Raw genomic sequence first — 18,981 nt, 5'->3', positions numbered from 1 at the left:
CATTGCCTTGTACTGCTGCAGGGGGGCTATCGGAAAGAGACGGGGACTCTCGCTAGGAGTAGTACACTGGCTTTATGAGATGGTTGTCAAAAAGATTCTGCTCTATGGGGTGCTGGTCTGGTGGAAAGCACTGGACACGGCGAGCACCTCCAAAATGTTAGTGTCAGTGCAACGGGCGGCGCTGATCGGTGTCAGTGGCGCTCTCAGAACAACACCTACCTTGCCACTGAATATCATGCTCAAGGCCTTGGTTCAACTACAGTGCGGTCGAGAGTGGTATGGGAGTGGCTGGCCTCAGTTGCGAGTGTATCGAACTATTTTTTAATTAAGATTATCTGGGTCCCGGGCCGTAGTGATATCCCGGGTTACTGTCAAGCGGATCTCTTAGTCCGCAGCGGTACAACTGAACCAGATGAACATGGCTGTAGGGATTTCGGGATTCCGCTGGCCGCCTGTGGTTTGCTCCTCCATATCTGGGCCTCGAATTAGCTCCGCAAACGTTGGATGGACACCACATCTTGCAGGGTAGCAAAATTTTTCTGGCCGAAAGTGGATGACAGGAGGTCTGCCGAAATAATTGGGTTCACTAAGGCTCACCTATTAGCGGTCATTGTCGTTTTGACAGGGCACTGTCCCATGGGTATCCATGCGGTACACCTCAATATACTTGAAACTCCCTCCTGCTGTAACTGTATGGATGGTGATGAGGTGGAATCACCAAATAACTGTATGCTTGATTGCCCAGCTTTTGCAAGAACTAGGCGAAAGTACTTCGGTCGCGACCCACTTGGATCTCCCGAGGATTTATCCAAGGTAGAGATCGGTATCATTCGGAACTTTATCGATGCTACCCAACGATTCTCTAAGTAGCTAAATCCACCTCACCGTTTTTTTTTTGTTGTATGTGGTATCACAACGGACCGTCGTGTTGACCACCTGAGCTTTCCTTATCAGGGCAGACACCACCCAACCTAATCTTACCTAACCCAAGGTTGGCTACAGTAAATTTGACTAAAGTCGCTTTTAACTATTGTTTAAACTAGCACTGAAGAACCAGCAATTAAATTTTTTAACCGAAATGCAACCCTGCGTTGCGAAACCGCAGCCAACTCTCAAGCATGTAGTGAGATACCCGTTTGTATCTTTGCTAACGCCGTTAAGGATAGAGCGGCATAATTTGTCCAGGTGTTTTTTGAAATACACTTTTGTTTGGTGAGTGAAATTTATAAATTATCTGCATTATTTACCATAGGGCTGTGTGTACTAAGATCGCGTTTTCTTTAGGATAATACCATAAACTAACGCCCAGGAAAAATAAAGTGGTTAATTTTTAAAAGCGACCGCTTTTAATGAAAATTGAAGGTTCTAAAAAGAACCATCAAATTAAGGACGAAAACACATCTTGTGAATTAAAATGGCGCCAACAAAGAATACCCGTGCAGTCAGTAAACAGGCTGCTTTGACAACAATACCCACATTATTGCCACAGCCACGTAAGGGTCTTACACGACGCAGTACACTGAACGTGCAGGATCAAAATGTGGATATAATACAGACGCGCGGTAAACGCAAAGCCGAGCATAGTCCTGGAAAAAATGATAAAATTAAGCGCTCTGCGCTTGGGAATCTTACAAATAATGTTAAAATTATGTCATTGACGACGGCAAGCAATGGGAAGTCTGAAGGTGATTTAAAGCAAAGTCAAAATTGCATGAAAAGTAAAGAAAATCAAACCTTAGCAACACAAGTCCAAGTGCTTAAGGAAGCACAAAACACAATAGGAAATACTGATGTATGTGCACGCCAAATACTACAAAAAAAGATTGCAACAAGAGCAACCACGCGAAATGCCAGTGCTTTTATTGCAACAAATACGCAGGTTTTGGATGAGTCAATAAACAAGTTTTGCGTACCTAAAGTTAATGTGCTGACAACAGCTCCTACAGCGAAGACTCGCAGGTCTGATCAAGATGTAATCTTACCGCCAGTCCCTGCGGCACCCATTGCCGTGGCTTTGCCAACAAAACAGTCACAAACTAACAAACCAGTACGTCGCATATCAAGTGAATTTAACAAGACTGAGGAAAGTTTGTACATGTCTGCATTAGAAGATGTTTCTAGTTGTGAATCGATGCGACTGTCTGGTAACTTTGAAGCAGCAAAGCGAAGATCAGCACTTTTGTTGCAAGAAAAAAATAAGAATGAGGGTTTGCCAGCTGTGGATGTTGGCGATAAACTACAGCACATTCCTCTACCACATGGTGTTGAAGATTTCGACAAAGCCAATTGGAATGACATATTTCAGGTCTCGCATTATGCTATGGATATATTTACATATATGAAATCGCGCGAAAAAGAGTTTGTTATAACAGATTATATGGAGAAACAAATACATTTGACTAAATGGATGCGCACACTATTGGTCGACTGGATGGTTGAAGTCCAAGAAACATTCGAATTAAATCATGAAACACTATACCTGGCAGTGAAAATAGTTGATCTCTTCCTATGCCGTATCATTATTAATAAAGATGTTTTACAATTGCTTGGCGCTTCTGCACTTTTTATAGCATGTAAATTCGATGAGCGTACACCTCCTTTGATTGAAGACTTTCTATATATTTGTGATGGGGCGTACAAGCATGAGGAACTAATACGCATGGAAATGACAACATTACGCACAATAAATTATGATCTGGGCATACCTTTATCCTATAGGTTTTTACGACGTTACGCCCGCTGTGCCAAGATATCAATGCCAACACTGACACTGGCCCGTTATATTTTAGAAATGTCCCTCATGGACTATGCTACCATTCAATCTAGCGATTCAAAGTTAGCATGCGCGGCTTTATTCATGGCTTTACGTTTAAACGGCGACCAAAACCCCTGGACACCAACGCTGGAGTACTACAGCGGATATATTTTGACTGATTTTGCTGAGATAGTACCTATTCTAAACATAGGACTGCACCGCAAACCAAAAGTTAAAACCATACGCAGCAAATACTCGCACAAGATTTTTCATGAAGTGGCCAAGATACCATTACTTAGCACTGAGCAGTTATTCGACAATATCTTGGATCTAAACATCAGCATGAGAATGGATGAACAACAAAAAAATACATGAAATTAATCTAATTTAAGGCAAAGGTTTTCTCGAAATGCGTAGCTGCAAAACAAAGAGGATTTGAATATTAAAAAAATAAAAATATATGTGCCAAGTTTCGCAATTGAGTCCAATTTGGTATGTATGCGTACAAGCTTAGTATTCAAATAAAATATAGTTAAGCAGTAATACATACCTTTTTGTTTGCAGTACTGCATGTATACACGTTTTCGCAGATGCTCTAAATAACATTAATGATTTAGCTAAATTGACTGAACACACTGATTTCTTAACTACCAAATAAATAGCCAGAATAACAATTCCAATTCACAATTTTTCTTAGTCTTAATCATTCCAATTCACTCTACATCCATGTCATATACTATTAATTAAAAAATAATATACCATAGATTTTAAATTAGTAGATTTATATATATATATATGTATATTTTTGTTCTAATTTTAATGTTATTTCAAATATGCAAGATGACTTCAGTTTATTTGGTAAATGTATTACATCTACACGTTGTAGTATGTGTTATGTTTATAATTTATTTTGTAAAACCGCAAGTTCTACCTTCTCTGGCTGACGGCTTATAAATTGCTAAGCTTAACTCATTACATTAACCAACCATGCATTAAATTCAAGAGCTACGGCATGCCTCAGCCATTCAAGGAACGGTAGAGTTGTGAGACGTTATAAAGGACGTAATAATGAAATTACACCTGATACCAATGGGCGTTTCCAGAATCATTTCGAAAATAATAAAACTTTGTAAACCTATTTTCCTGCTATTTACTTGCAATGTTTAAATAAATAGTGACGTACTTGAGAATAATCTCTGATTTTTAAGGATTTCGTTTATGTTTGTTACAATATATTTTATGTTCTGGTATCCTTCGATTATTTTTAGTTTGTTGAATTTACGTTTATATTACTTCCCATGTGAATTGTGAGTTTTCCCTTCTCATTCGTTATGCATTTCGTGCTGAGACATTTTTAATAAAGTTATATGACAAAAGAAAAATGTATGGCTAAACATTTAGATTTCATTGTAAAACTCTTTTATGTCCCTATAAGTCCTTATGCGCAGGCATGATTGTGTTATCCACATTCACTTATGTGAACCCGTTTTGCTTTCTTATATGTGCATGTTTGTATGAACATAGTACAGAGTATTCATACAACGTGTCCAAAATTTTATGCTGCGACGCGTTTTATTGTCTTAAGCGTTCAATGTTACTTGAGACAGCTGGCCCTGATTTTGTATGTTTGTGTTACTTTTTTTTACAGTAAATGCAATTTGCAAGCGGAAATATGTGGCAGACATTTTAGTTGGAAGGCAAGTCAAAGAAGAACGTTATGGTTAAAATACAAAATTAAAAATAAATATGTAATTTTTTGCAGCAATGCTTCTCCCCATATCAAATAGTTGCGATCACACATAAGTTGTCATCGCTATCCTCTAATGAGAGTCCAAAAAAAGTTTAAGTTTTAATAGGGTTGGACCAAAGGGACATGGTTTCACATTGCAATGGAAAAGAAGGTTGGTGTCACGTGGAGACACATTACGTGCTAGACATACATTGTGTATGGCAGCTTTGATTCTGGATAGGTTAGGTTAAGTTAGAGTGGCCACCGGTGCGAGCACCAGTGCACTTAGGCCCAAAAGGTCCCATTGTTAGACACACTGAACAGAGTATGACCGTCCTAAAAAGATTCTTTTCCGGCAGATGCAGCAAAACCATTTCTCAGGACCGGGGTCAGGAGACGGACCCGGATTGGATTCGATACCTTCCCTGAGTAAGAGAGTATGGAGCAGTCCTGCTTCAAGGAGCTGCTGGGAGGATAACAATTTGTGGGAGGGACGCAACAAATTAAATGGGGTCACACTGAAATGACAGTCCTTGGTCGGGAAAAATCCCGAGTCGCTCCGGTACATAGAACCGACTGCCTTGGGAAGCCTGCCAACAGGCCTGCCAAAATACTGCTCTCAGAATCGCCACGGGCTGCCTTCTTATGTCCCCAGAACTCCATCTGCATAATGAGGCGAGAATACCCCCCATCAGGGAGAGAAATGAGATGCTGACCAAACAGTTCCTGTTGAATACCCAGAAACCTGGGCATCCCAACAGACATCTGATTGATGAACCAGCACCGCCTAGGGGATTAAGGAGTCATCTTCGTAAGCATTTTGAGGAAATACGGCACCTGAGAACCCAGCCGTATGAAGCGATAAAACACAAGCAGGTCCTTGGTGAACTCCATAAACAGGCGTCGGACCTTTATGCCAAGGAAAATTCCTTTCAAAGTGAGCTTACAGGTAGCGAGCGGCATGCTCAATCTCTTTCAGGACGACGAAATCGGAACGGATGTGCCCCCTCTTGCAAGTTTGTCAGCCATCTCATTGCCCGGTATATCCGAGTGTCCAGGCACCCATACCAGACTGAGGGAAGTTTGCTCAGCGATCTCGTTAAGAGATTTGCAACACTTCTCTACTGTCCTGGACTTACATGTAACCGATCCAAGCGCTTTTAGTGTAGCCTGGCTGTAAGAGTAAATACAAATTTGATTATAGCCGTGAACAGCATTTCTCAGTGAAAACCCGTCTGCCTTGCAGATGATATCCGGAGTCGGCGTTGAACATGGTAGTCCGATCAGTTCTTGATTTTAAGCTTTCCTGATCTTGAAACGACGGTGCGAATAAAATTAAATTGTTGTTGTTGTAGCAGTACTTCGCCCCATCAAATAGGTGCGACGAATCACAAATTGTCATCAATGTCCTCTAATAACGGGAGTCCATGGAAACTTGCAGTTTAAACAGGGGTGGACCATAATGAGAGGGGTGTTAGAGGAGTTGGTTCCACAATACCGTTGAAGAGATGGTTGGTGTCATGTGGGGACACATTGCAAGCGGGGCATACATTTTGTATGTCGGGGTTGATTTTGGATAGGTAAGAGTTTAACCTGTTACACTATCGAGATCGAAGTTGAGCTAGAGTGACTCGCGTTTCCCTGGGGAGTGTGCGTTCCTCTTCCGGAAGTTTTGGGTACTGTTCTTTGAGTACTGGATTCACTGGGAAATTCCTGGCATAAAGGTCCGACGCCTGTTTGTGGAGTTCGCTGAGGACTTATGAGGGCTTTTGTTTTTTGGCTTCATACGGCTGAGTTCTCAGGTGCCGCATTTCCTCATAATGCTTACGGAGATGATTCCTTAAGCCCCTGGGTGGTGTTGGCTCATCAATCAGATGTCTGTTGGGATGCCCAGGTTTCTGGGTATTCAACAGGAACTGTGAACTGTGTGGTTAGCATCTCATTTCTCTCCCTGATGTGGAGTATTCTTGCCTCATTATGTAGATGATGTTCTGGGGACATAAGAAGGCAACCCGTGGCGGTTCTGAGGGCAGTAGTTTGGCAGGCCTGTAGCTTCTTCCAGTGAGTGGTCTTTAGGCTTGGCGACCATATCGGGGACGCTTAGCATGCAATCGGCTGGCCAATTGCTTTGTAAGGGGTATACGCGTTTCTTTATCTTTTCCCCAAGTACTGCCAGCAAGAGATTTGAGGATTTTATTAGGACTCTGGATTTTCGGTACAATTACGGCTGCATGCTCACCAAAATGTAGATCCTGATCAAACGTCACACCCAAGATTTTGGGGTGTAGGACGGTTGGTAGCGTAGTGCCATCGACGTGGATGTTCAAAATGGTCGATGTTGTAAATAAGGTCGCGGAGGATTTAGTCGGTGATAATTCCAGTTTTCGCGAGGCGAAAAAACTGGATAGATCATTCTGTTGCAAAGCTCATCGATCTGCGGGCCTGGGCCTGTGGACATTATTGTGCAGTCATCGGCGTAGAAAACGGTAGTAACTCCTGGCGAAGGTAGCTTTGATATGTAGAAGTGAAACAAAAGTGGGGATAGGATACCACCCTGTGGCACCCCTTGTTTAATTCTTCTTGGTTTAGATGTTTCGTTTCTAAATTGCCCCGGTTCCTGCCGACCACCCAGATAATTTGCGGTCCAACTTTTGAGACATGGGGGAAGGGTAGACCCTTCCAGGTCTTGCAGTAACGTGCCATGGTTGACCGTATCAAAAGCTTTTGATAGGTCTAGCGCAACGAGCACTGTTCTATGGTGGGGGTTTTGATTTAAACCGCAATTTATCTGGGTGCTAATGGCATTTAGCGCGGTGGTGGTGCTATGGAGTTTACTAAAGCCATGCTGATGACAGGCTAGCTGCAAATTTGCTTTGAAGTAGGGAAGCAAAATGGCTTCAAGCGTCTTGGCTACTGGCGATAGGAGAGATATCGGGCGATATGACTCTCATATGTTAGCTGGTTTCCCAGGCTTTAGTGGCGGGACCACCTTGGCCATTTACCATTTTTCGGAAATGACAAAGGTGGAAAGAGACAGGTTGAAGACATGTGCTAAATATTTGAAACCCTCTTTCTCTAGGCTTTTAAGCATCGGCATGGCTATGTCGTCTGGGCCCACTGCTTTGGAAGGTTTAGCATGACCGATGGCGTCCTCAACCTCTTTGGCGGTGATGGTAATTGGAGACACGCTGTTGGCCCTCCGTCTATCTTTGTCGACCGTAGAATGCATTATATATTGTCGGCAGAAGGCGCTCGCGCATTTTTTCGCATCCGACAGCCCTTTATCGCCAAAGGTGATTGTAATTTTTTCATTGTGCTTAGACGGATTCGATAGGGACTTTACGGTGGACCAAAGTTTACCTACACCGGCAGAGAGGTTACAACCGCTTAGGTGCTCCTCCCATTTCGCCCGCCGGGATAGAGCTGTCTTATAAGGTCACGTTCTCTCGCTAAATTTGCGGCCTCCGCCGGAAAGTGTGTTCTTTGTCCACAAGCAATCTGATGCGTTGGTTTATATCCCTTATTTGGGGGTCGCCGGGATCGAGCTGTCTTATAAGGTCCCGTTCTCTCGCTAAATTTGCGGCCTCAGCCGGAAAGTGAGGCCGAATTTCGGGAATTCTACCGGCGGGAATGAAGCGAGCCGAGGCGGGTTCAATGACCTTGCGGAAAGCACGCTCCCCTTGGCGAGCATCAGTCGGGATAGGGAGGGCAGCAAAGCGGTTGTCTGTAAAGGATTTGTATTAATCCCACTTTCCTTGTTTGAAGTTCATGAAAGTGCGTTTTTCTGTGACGATGAAGTCGGCGGTACGCTCGAGCGAAATAAGTATAGGCCGGTGGTCAGATGCCAATGTTACCATCGGCTGCCAGTTGACTCATTTTACGAGTCCTGCGCTCACGATTGATATATCCGGCGAACTGTGACAGCTTCCTACCATACGTGTGGGGGCGTCTCGGTTTATTGTGCAGAACGTCGTTTCTTCTATTTGATCCGCCAACATCTCATCCCTACTGTCTGCCTGAAAGTTTGAATGCCATAGATCGTGATGATAATCGCCAAGATAATGCGATTATTGCCCGTGAGTAAGGTGCTGATATTAGGGCGGCATCCACTGCGGCAACAGGTGGCAGGAGGGATGTAGATGTTGATGATTTCTAGGTTAGCATCACCTGACCGGATAGATAAGCCTTGACGTTCTAAGACACTGTCCCTGCGGCCGATGTCGGGATCAAATATATGATATTACACAGAGTGGTGTATGATAAACGCGAGGCCGCCTCCATTTCCGCTCTCGCGATCTTTTCTGTGGACATTATACCCAGAACAGGTCTGCAGAGCAGATCTTGCTGTGAGTTTAGTCTCTTGAATCGCAGCAATGCGGATGTTGTGCCACTTCATAAAATGGACTATCTCCGTGATCTTCCCAGTTAATCCATTACAGTTTAACTGCAGAATTCTGAAGTGATGGAGACGTCGTCACTCTGGGAGTAAGTGACGGGTGACTACGCCTGGGTTGTGAAAGGCTAGGACGCAACTGCTGTTGCGGCCCTGGGACTGGACGTCGTTGGGTAAGCATTGGGGTACCCGGTGTATTTGGGTATGCGGTCTGGCAACATGACGCAATGAAAACCGTCGGGGGGGGGGGGGGGGGTTGCCGTCGAGGAGACCAGAACTTCTAGGAAAGTGGCACCGTCCAAGGCAGGAGCTGCATTGGGCGGATGTCCCAAATATATATATTCTGTGCTGGCAAACGGTGCAAAAGGAGGTAGGGACAAAGAGTCTGTTTCCCTGACCTGCACGATTGCTGCCGGAAAAGAGGGGGCAGGGGCTGATGCTCGGCATTGCTTCCGACTCTACTACGGAGATTGTCGGTGTGAGTGGGAGCAGCCGTATGAGTTAGTGGCGCCGTGGGGCGCGAGCAGCAGCGGGTACTTATTGTGGCTTGCTGAGCAGCGGGCCTGCTGGAAGGTATAGGGGGTGGTACTAAGGCGTAGACAACGGGACTCCCTTGGGCGTGAACAGCAAGGAGCCACTAAAGATTTAAAGAAGTTGCGTGGACGTCTGGTTTTGGGATCTAGCCCAGAACAACCTGTCCGATGCAACCATCCCTTACACGAGACACACTGACAAGAGTATGACCGTCCTAAAAAGATTATTTTCCGGCAGACAGCAAAACCATTTCTTAAGATCAAGGGGTTGTGTAACGCAACCCTTCAGGTTGCCAGCGCAATATATAGCTTCTCCGAACCCAATTGTCAACCTCACCTATCCGCGGCGAATCCTGTTGCACTAACAGACGAGGCTCTGGCGACCACAATCTCCTCATGGAACTTGGGGGTGGGGAGGGGGGAATGGCTTGAAGGTTTAATGTGGCCACATAAATCGTTCCCGAGATGGTCGGGCTAGCACCTTAATGCTGCTGTGGTACCGGAGCGTACCGGATCTTTATCCGGCAAAGGACCATCACATCGATAACACTCCCCAAAGCCTTCGGGGAGCAACCTTATCGCTACAACAACAACAACAACAACATCGGGGTCAGGAGACGGACCCGGATTGGATTCGAAACATTCCCGGAGCAAGAGAATATGGAACAGTCCCGCTGCAAGGAGCTGCTGGGAGGATGACAATTTGTGGGAGGGACGGAACAAATTAAATGGGGTTACACTGAAATGACAGTCCTTGGTCGGGAAAAATCCCGAGTCGCTACGGTACATAAACCGACTGCCTTGGGAAGCGCAATAATAATGATATGATAGTAGTGAACAAGACTAAATATCTCGGTGTCATACTTGACAATAAACTAAAACGCGTTGATAATATTGACTATAGGATATAGAGATTGAAGGGGTTGATCAATGGCGTCGTGATGTCTTCTTGCGCCTGGGGAAAAATATTTTTTTCTATTGAAGTTCTACTCGCAAGTTTGGAAAAACATCTTCTCCATTCGAGATTATAAAAGTAAGTAATTCTAACGGAGTTTTAGGTTCAATTTCTTTTCAACTGCGAAGTAATATTTTGCAGTCACATATTTCAATAGAAAGTTCTGTTCCATCGAAATCTGTATTATAAATTTCACCAAATTTCTTATAATTCCTTTCTAAGTCGTTATTATCCTTGTTTAACAAATTTCCAACGTCTAACGGAATTCCACCGTGGCGTGAAGGTAGCGTGCTCCGCCTACCACACCGTATGGGTTCACACCCCGGGCAAAGCAACATCAAAATTTTAGAAATAAGATTTTTCAATTAGAAGAAATTTTTTCTAAGCGGGGTCGCCCCTCGGCAGTGTTTGGCAAGCGCTCCGAGTGTATTTCTGCCATGAAAAGCTCTCAGTGAGAACTCATCTGCCTTGCAGATGCCGGTCGGAGTTGGCATAAAACATGTAGGTCCCGTCCGGCCAATTTGTAGGAAAAATCAAGAGGAGCATGACGCAAATTGGAAGAGAAGCTCGGCCTTAGATCTCTTCGGAGGTTATCGCGCCTTACATTTTTTTTTTTAAAGGAATTCCAAATTTAAAAGTAAGGTGATTTAGTCGTGTAAATATTGTACCTATTTCTTGTTGGAGAGGATTGAGAACACTTTTGATAACGCGAGAAATTTCACATTCTGCAGAAAAACCAACATCTCTAGCCGATTCTCCGGGCATTTTGCGGCGCCTTCTTACATGTTTTTCTATATCAATATCCTATTTTTCACAAAAAGACCGCTTTTCCTATTGCTTCTTCACAGAGAGTGTCTCGAATTTCGGATATTTAAGATTATGATACGCTTCTTTAAAATTCTTCCCTGGATCTTGTTATCTCATCTGCACAATCCTCCTTAAGATTTCATACCAGAAATGAACTAATGTTATGAACCTAAATTTAGTATATTTTGCAACAGAGTTGTAGCTTCGCTTCTCGTGTCAATTGTGGTGCTAGTGTCCTCTGCTAATTGTTCTACTACATTCTCTAGCGCATCGACGATAACTCTAACCACTTGTATTCCGGGTCCCCATCGTGTTTCAGATTCACGTTGGACATTTTTTGTTAAAGCATTTTTCAATAATTCCTATGGTAACGCTGAACGTGAGAAAATAGATATATGCTTTCAATTATTCCACAACCTGTCGCAAGTGTTCCGGATATATGCATGCATTTTTTATTACCAGAAATCAGTTATCTTGTTACAAATATGAATGTATCATACACATATTTAGCAGTCGAGGTTCTGGCAACCCCAAGTTCCCCATGGAACTAGGGAGTGGAGGGCGGGATGGCCTAGAAGGTTTAATGTGATCATATTAATCGTTCCCGAGATGATCGGGCTAGTACCTTGTGGGACTGTCTTTATCGTTAATAAAACAACAACAACATTTATATGGTCAGCAAGATCTCGAAAAATATTAGTTTTATGAGAAGAACTTGAAAATATTTAAAAAATAAATATAAAATACTAGTGTATACATCAATCATAGAGCCATACTTTATATACTGTTCTAGTATTTTGTTAATCACATCTGACTCACATATAAGCAAGCTATAGAAAATGCAAAACAGAGCAATGAGACGTATACGAAGCACTGCTACAATAACAACAACGTATACTTAACGCATGGCATGACACCAGTATACATATTATCAATGCTGAGTACATAAAAATTTCTGAATATAAAGCAGTATTCCATATTTCATACTCAGTTCCAGACCGAAGAACATGATATATTTTTCACAGATGCCTCGAAAGGAGAATACAACTACTCTATGCAGTCCACTGCACCTATTTTTACAGCCGAGGCTGCCGGAATTCTAGACGCCCTTCAGATTGCCCAAAAGAGAGGGGAAAAATCTATAGTATTTAGTGACAGCCTCTTAGTCCTCGAAGCCATAAAAAACACCGCTAACACCAACTGGAATACGATTAATACCATCCGGGACATTCTCCACCAATCTGCACAAACCATGAAAATCTGGGTACCAGGACATGCCGGTATAGCCGGTAATGAAGAATTAGATAACGCAGCGCGATCTGCTTGTGGATCTCCGACCATCACAAGCACCGTCGTGGAGAAAATCGACTTCCTAAGAGTCTGCCTATAGCAACTCCGATCAACATTACCACTATTCAACTGTAAACCCTAGCAATGCACCAGCTATTTATCCCACCACCAAAGAAAAGAAAAAAAAATCATCACATTCTCACGGCTTCGACTGGGGCACACAAACGTAACACATTCACATCTACTAAACTACCAAATCAGTAACAATTGTTCACATTGTAACACTCAACTTTCGCTTACTCACCTCCTCTTTGAATGCTCGGCCTTCCAAAAAGACCGATCAACCCACCTACACAATCCCAACCCAATCAACCTTATAAAATATCATACAATCGAAAACATCAACGCCATCTATAAGTACATTTGCGCCATCAACGAAAAAATATAACACATTGCTTTTTACCTTACCGAGACAGACAATAGCCCTGGCAGCTAGTGTTGTAGCTCAATAATTAAATTTTATAATTTACTAGAAGACGCGCAGACGTTGTTCTGCCCTGTATCCATATTGTATAAACACTGTCTAGGCATTCACTGGCCCACGTTTTTGCCTATATCTCGAGATCCTAGTCACCCAGGGGTATGAAAATTACCCTCTACACAACTAAAGGCTCTCCTGAATTAAAAAAATGTTATGGTACCTCCAAATCGCGGGCCCCCTCAGATATAACCTATTCTATCTCTCAAGTTAGATCAAACTACACACGGGGTGCAAAACAAATTCAAAATCGGTTCAGTAGTTTAGGAGTCCATAGCGGCCAAAAATGTTGTCACACGTGTTTTTTATATATTAAGATTATAAATTTAATTACATATAAATAAATAAATATTTCATTCAATGAAATTCATACCCAATATAAAAATAGGAGCACTTACGACTAACTGAGAGAGAATCTAAGCTGCAATAAAGATAGCCACACTTATCCAACAAAGAAAGGGCACAATTTTAAGCTACCATTTTCCAGATAGAAGCCCCCAGCAAGATTTTTTCCACAAAGGCCTAAAGATGTTGTTTTGTTTTATTGATTTTCCGACAGGGTGGATAAATGATGTATATTGGAACGATTTTCCGTCATCCCTTGTCAAATTTGGTTTCGAGACAAACGGCTTTTGGCGTGTTGCCATCATCAGTGTCTATTTTCGTTCTGATCTGCTGTTTTTATTTGTCTTTTATTTATAGTTCCTAGGTACACGAGCAGGTATTGTAAAAATGGATTTTTTGTGTATATTTATGTGTATCTGCTGTGTGTTCTTTCAGAACCGAGGGTGGGTTTTACTGGTCGATTTGTGTGGCTGACTGAGGCAGGCAAAAGTCAGTAATTCAAGTCGTTTGACCTTTGTGGGTTTTTTGCGTTTATTGTTTTGTGTTTATTTGTTGTTGTGTGTTTGTCTGTTGTACCTGTGTGACTACTTTGTTTCTTGTAAACAAGTTTTAAAGGATCAAATATTGCGTCAGAAATTGCGTTTATCTGTTCTTTTATTATTTTACCGTCGAATGTCTAAGTACCAAATGCTTTAATGCTGCATTTTGATGCTGTTGGGGGGTGATTTGAGGTATTATATACAGTAGTCGCTCACAAATTAGAACCTTCAGTAATTAGAATGCTAAGAAATTAGAATCAACTTTTTCAATACCTTACACGATCTGAAATTAGAACCGAAAATTCTAATTTCTGAGAGTATTTTGTTTTTTTTTTTTTTTTGTTGCAAAATAGATATAACAAGAAAGTCTAATTTCGGGTGAAACCGAACATTACATACCCAGCTGTACACTTGAAATGCTGTTGTTGTTTGTTTTGTGTGCTTAATAGTGTTACAAGGCTGCGCAATAATACATATACATTCTATTCTGAACAAATTTTTCTTCAAGTTATGGCTCCCGAAAAAGAAAAAAGCTTAGTTATAAAAGGGGCGGAGCCACGCCCATTTTTTAAAATTTGAAGTTTTTCCTATTTATTGTTATAAATCCACTTGGGAAATGAAATACCATTGATATAAAGCTCTTTTTTGTAAAGATGTAGCTTATTTCATTCGTCTACGACCCTTTTAAAAGCGTCCTTAACCGATTTCGTTAATTTTCTTCAAAGCATTCCTTATAGTAACGGCAACCTCTCTGCCGAATTTTGTTACGATAGGTTTAACGATTTTTGATTTATGATTAATAATATTTGTAAAATTTATTTTACCACAAGTGTGCGGTGCCACGCCAATTTAAAAAATTTTTCAAATTTTTATCAAGATTCTCACTATCAGTCCACACGTCAAATTTCAACATTCTAGGTGTATTATTTACTAAATAATCAGGTTTTTGTGTTTTCCAAAATGTTATATATATATAAACTGGGCGTGGTTATCATCCGATTTCGCTCATTTTCAATACCAATATATTCTGGGTCCAGATAAGCTCGTGTACCAAATTTGGTGTAGATATCTCAATATTTACTCAAGTTAACGTGTTAACGGACAGGCGGACGTACGGACATGGCTCATTCAAATGTTTTTACGATACTGATGATTTTGATATATGGAAGTCTATATCTATCTCAATTCCTTTATACCTGTATAACCTACCGTTATCAAATCAAAGTTATAATACCCTGTGTACAAGTATAGCTGGGTATAAAATTGGAATCCCCAATTTATTCATGTTACGCTCGTAGTCGTTGGATTTTCGTCGCGGTTCTGTACAGGTTTTGTTAGTTTTTGTGTGAAATTCGATACGCGTGCACGTCTTTTGGCATTGTTTGTTTAAACGTGGAAGTAATTCGCTGAAATGCCAAATAAACGTATGAAAAATACGTTGTCCTTGCAAACCAAAGTTCAGGTCTTGGAAAAGCTTCACAAAAGTGTTCAAGGGAAGCGGTTAGCCCTAGAATTTGATGCGGCGCCATCTGCTATTAGTTACATATACCAAATCGAATCATAAATTTTAAACGCTGTTTCTAATACCTATCATGAGGCTAACAAAAAATCATTGCACATCGCAAAAAATTTTCATATGTACATATATAAAAAAAATATTTTTTACAATCAAATGAAAATTTTTTTAGTAGGTCATGAAAAAAACCTTAAAAATCAAAGTCGAAAAAAAGTAAAAAAAAAAAATTAAATTTCGCAGGCTCGAAAATAATTTTTTTGGGTATGGGTAGTGGAACTTTTTTTCCTGAGCCCAAATCCTATCGAAAAATCGATGGCGCGATATCGGTTAATAAATCGACTCAGTCTAATATACATATATGTACATATATTTAATAAAAAACATGTGATATGTATTGTACTCGATTATTATCTTATGTTTCCTCGTTTTTATGAAAAAAATTTAATAAGAGAAAATTTCATTGTAGTTTTTTAATGCAAAATTGACTTAATTTTTAAGGTTTAATGCAAATAAAAAAACGTCCAGGAATTAAAATTCTTCGGAAATTAGAATCACCCTAAAAACGAAAGTGGTTCTAATTTGTCAGCGCCTACTGTATTATTGTGTCGGTGGTTGTTGGTTGAAAGTATATTGATGCAACGCAATTCTGATCCTGCTGTTCTTTATTCCGCTCCATTCGACTGCCTTATTTTTCAGCCTTCCACTCAATTCTCTATATAACCTCAATTTAAGCTGCCAAACTATATAGTAAACAACGCGCATGGGTCTCTCGTGAAGCTGTTGGGACAGACCCGTCCAGAAAATTTTTTCTTCTTAGTAAACCATGAATTTTAAATGCAAATAGGTTTTATTTGTTAAGACCCATCACTCGATACTTTGGCAAATTTTTCGATGTTTTCTTGAGGTAGTCGCTGGTTTTTTTGTCAGATACATTTATGGAAATGCCTTATATACATTTTCGTGACGTACTTGTGTTTATTTAAATGATTGCATTAAATTCATTTATTAATTCTCTTTCAAAAACTCTCAGGCTCGAAAATTTTTTTTTTGGGTATGGGTAGTGGAACATTTTTTCCTGAGCCCAAATCCTATCGAAAAATCGATGGCGCGATATCGGTTAATAAATCGACTCAGTCTAATATACATATATGTACATATATTTAATAAAAAACATGTGATATGTATTGTACTCGATTATTATCTTGATGTTTCCTCGTTTTTATGAAAAAAATTTAATAAGAGAAAATTTCATTGTAGTTTTTTAATGCAAAATTGACTTAATTTTTAAGGTTTAATGCAAATAAAAAAACGTCCAGGAATTAAAATTCTTCGGAAATTGGAATCACCCTAAAAACGAAAGTGGTTCTAATTTGTCAGCGCCTACTGTATTATTGTGTCGGTGGTCGTTGGTTGAAAGTATATTGATGCAACGCAATTCTGCTCCTGATGTTCTTTATTCCGCTCCATTCGACTGCCTTCTTTTTCAGCCTTCCACTCAATTCTCTATATAACCTCAATTTAAGCTGCCAAACTATATAGTAAACAACGCGCATGGGTCTCTCGTGAAGCTGTTGGGGCAGACCCGTCCAGAAAATTTTTTCTTCTTAGTAAACCATGAATTTTAAATGCAAATAGGTTTTATTTGTTAAGACCCATCACTCGCTTCAGTCGCTGGTTTTTTTGTCAGATACATTTATGGAAATGCCTTCTATACATTTTCGTGACGTACTTGTGTTTATTTATATGATTGCATTAAATTCATTTATTAATTCTCTTTCAAAAACTCTTTAAAAACTCCTTGGTAAATGTGCAATATCATGTCGAAAATTACATATGTAAATTTTAAGCAAAATTTATTTTTCAACTTCGCCGTTCAAACGTGGGAAAATCAATTTCAAATAAATTTAGAAGGAAATAACAAAAATTTTCAAACACGTTTTGATGTACATTTAACATTACAGCTAAGACTATTTTTTTTTTAATAAACGAACTCCGAAAAAATCACAAATTTTTAAAACATTTCGAGCTTCAACTCGTGCGGTTTTTATATTATGCTTGGTTTTCACTAGATCAAATTTGAAGTTTTTGATGTCAGTCATATTGACCCAATTAGTTTGTCGGAGCATAGTGCATGCTAAACAAATATGTAGATAATCTCATTACTTTACTTATATGTGCTTGGTTTTCATTAAATCAAAATGACTAACATCAAAAACTGGGTCAAGCTGGCCCGCTGGTCAGTTGGAGTCAAAAGTGTATTCATTATGTCATATTACTTACTCGAAGTCGATAAAGCAGTATATGGTCAAAACCCACGCTTAAATTTTAGGTTCATATTGTAACGAATGTTAGCAGCACTGAGCGATGCTATCGTCTCTAAGCCGATGCTAACCAGCGACGTGAATGCACATCAATAATTCAGTCATTATGTATCTACATAAACGAATAAATAATTGCGTCTACACATATGTACGTATACGAACATCGGAGCGGCAATTCACAAATACATGCATATATCTTATCTGAGTTGTCACAAGAGAGAGCAATAATTTGTGCACGTAGTTGTGGCTGGAGATTTTGTAGCCGAACTTCTGGAAATCGAAGAGCCTAGAAGTATGCAGCGTAAACTATAAAAGCGGGGCAGGCGAGTAGGAAGCAATTCAGTTTGAGTTGAGCAATCAATCAGTTATTGATTAAGCACGCGATCTAGCAGCCAATACTAGAGTTCAATTTGAGTTATCAATCAGTTTGGTTATTAAGCCAGCGAGTAGCAAAGTATAAGTGTCATTGTGAAGTACTTTAATAAAGGCCATTTTTCCATTATTCAATATTGGAGTTATTTATTCAACAGTTTAGTGATTCGAACTTAGCAGAGGATTGCAAATAAGAGGATTTGCAAGTAAATTCGTTACAATATTTTCCAAAATCCGTTAAAGACGCTGTGGTACCACAAATCACACAAGGTAGGTGATTTTTGCTGTGGGACTATTTATTGAGAGCACGACAGTTGGCAAAATAAAATAAATTTACTACATGTTAGCATATGCAATTTGAATGTCGAATTTTCCAAGCCGTTAGATAATTGCCGGTTTCACTTATTGGTCAATTTGATTGTCACTTCTGACGTTTTATGTCAAGCGGTTTTCATAACCCAAGTTTGACCTCGTCAAATTTGCCATAGTGAAAACCAAACCTAAGTATTATGGACAATTTTTTGAATCGTAACCAAAAAAAATGTTTAAATAACTAAGTATATTTGAGTAGTCGTTAATATTTTCTGTATTAGCCAACTAATTGACATCTGCATGTCTCAATTAAAAATTATTCTAGGCAAAACTTAACATTTTCGCTCTTGATCGACACATTTACGGAAACACCCGCATGTACCAGTATATATGCGTTGATTGTTTATTAGTAGGAATGCAAATATCCTTGAACAAGTTTTTATAAATGAAAACAAAAAATCGTTATCTCTGAAATATATGTATGTACATATGTTTAAATTAGATTATCTCGGGCTCGTGTTAATATATATTTTTGGTATATAAAAGCTCAATTGAATTAAATTAATTAGTTCTTTG

General features: G+C 40.2%; 1 protein-coding gene across 4 annotated transcripts in view; it reads left to right on the top strand.

Annotated features, from left to right (window-relative positions):
* Positions 1–1,113: 1,113 nt before the first annotated feature.
* Positions 1,114–18,981, top strand: part of CycB3 (cyclin B3) — a 29,403-nt gene continuing 11,535 nt past the window's right edge. For 2 of the 4 annotated variants that reach the window (XR_010949190.1, XR_010949191.1), the window contains exons 1-2: positions 1,114–1,212; positions 1,285–3,247. Coding sequence is in view for 1 of the 4 variants with exons in the window: in XM_067763501.1 (XP_067619602.1) it covers positions 1,415–3,130 (1,716 nt within the window). In the remaining 3 variants the exon portion in view is untranslated. Of the gene's footprint in view, positions 1,213–1,284; positions 4,142–18,981 lie in introns of those variants that run through there. The other 2 variants (XR_010949189.1, XM_067763501.1) reach the window with 2 other exon arrangements.

The sequence above is a fragment of the Eurosta solidaginis genome, chromosome 1 (genome assembly GCF_040869045.1).
Source record: "Eurosta solidaginis isolate ZX-2024a chromosome 1, ASM4086904v1, whole genome shotgun sequence".
NCBI classification, from domain to species: Eukaryota; Metazoa; Arthropoda; class Insecta; order Diptera; family Tephritidae; genus Eurosta; species Eurosta solidaginis.
This window is presented reverse-complemented; position numbering and strand designations above follow the sequence as displayed.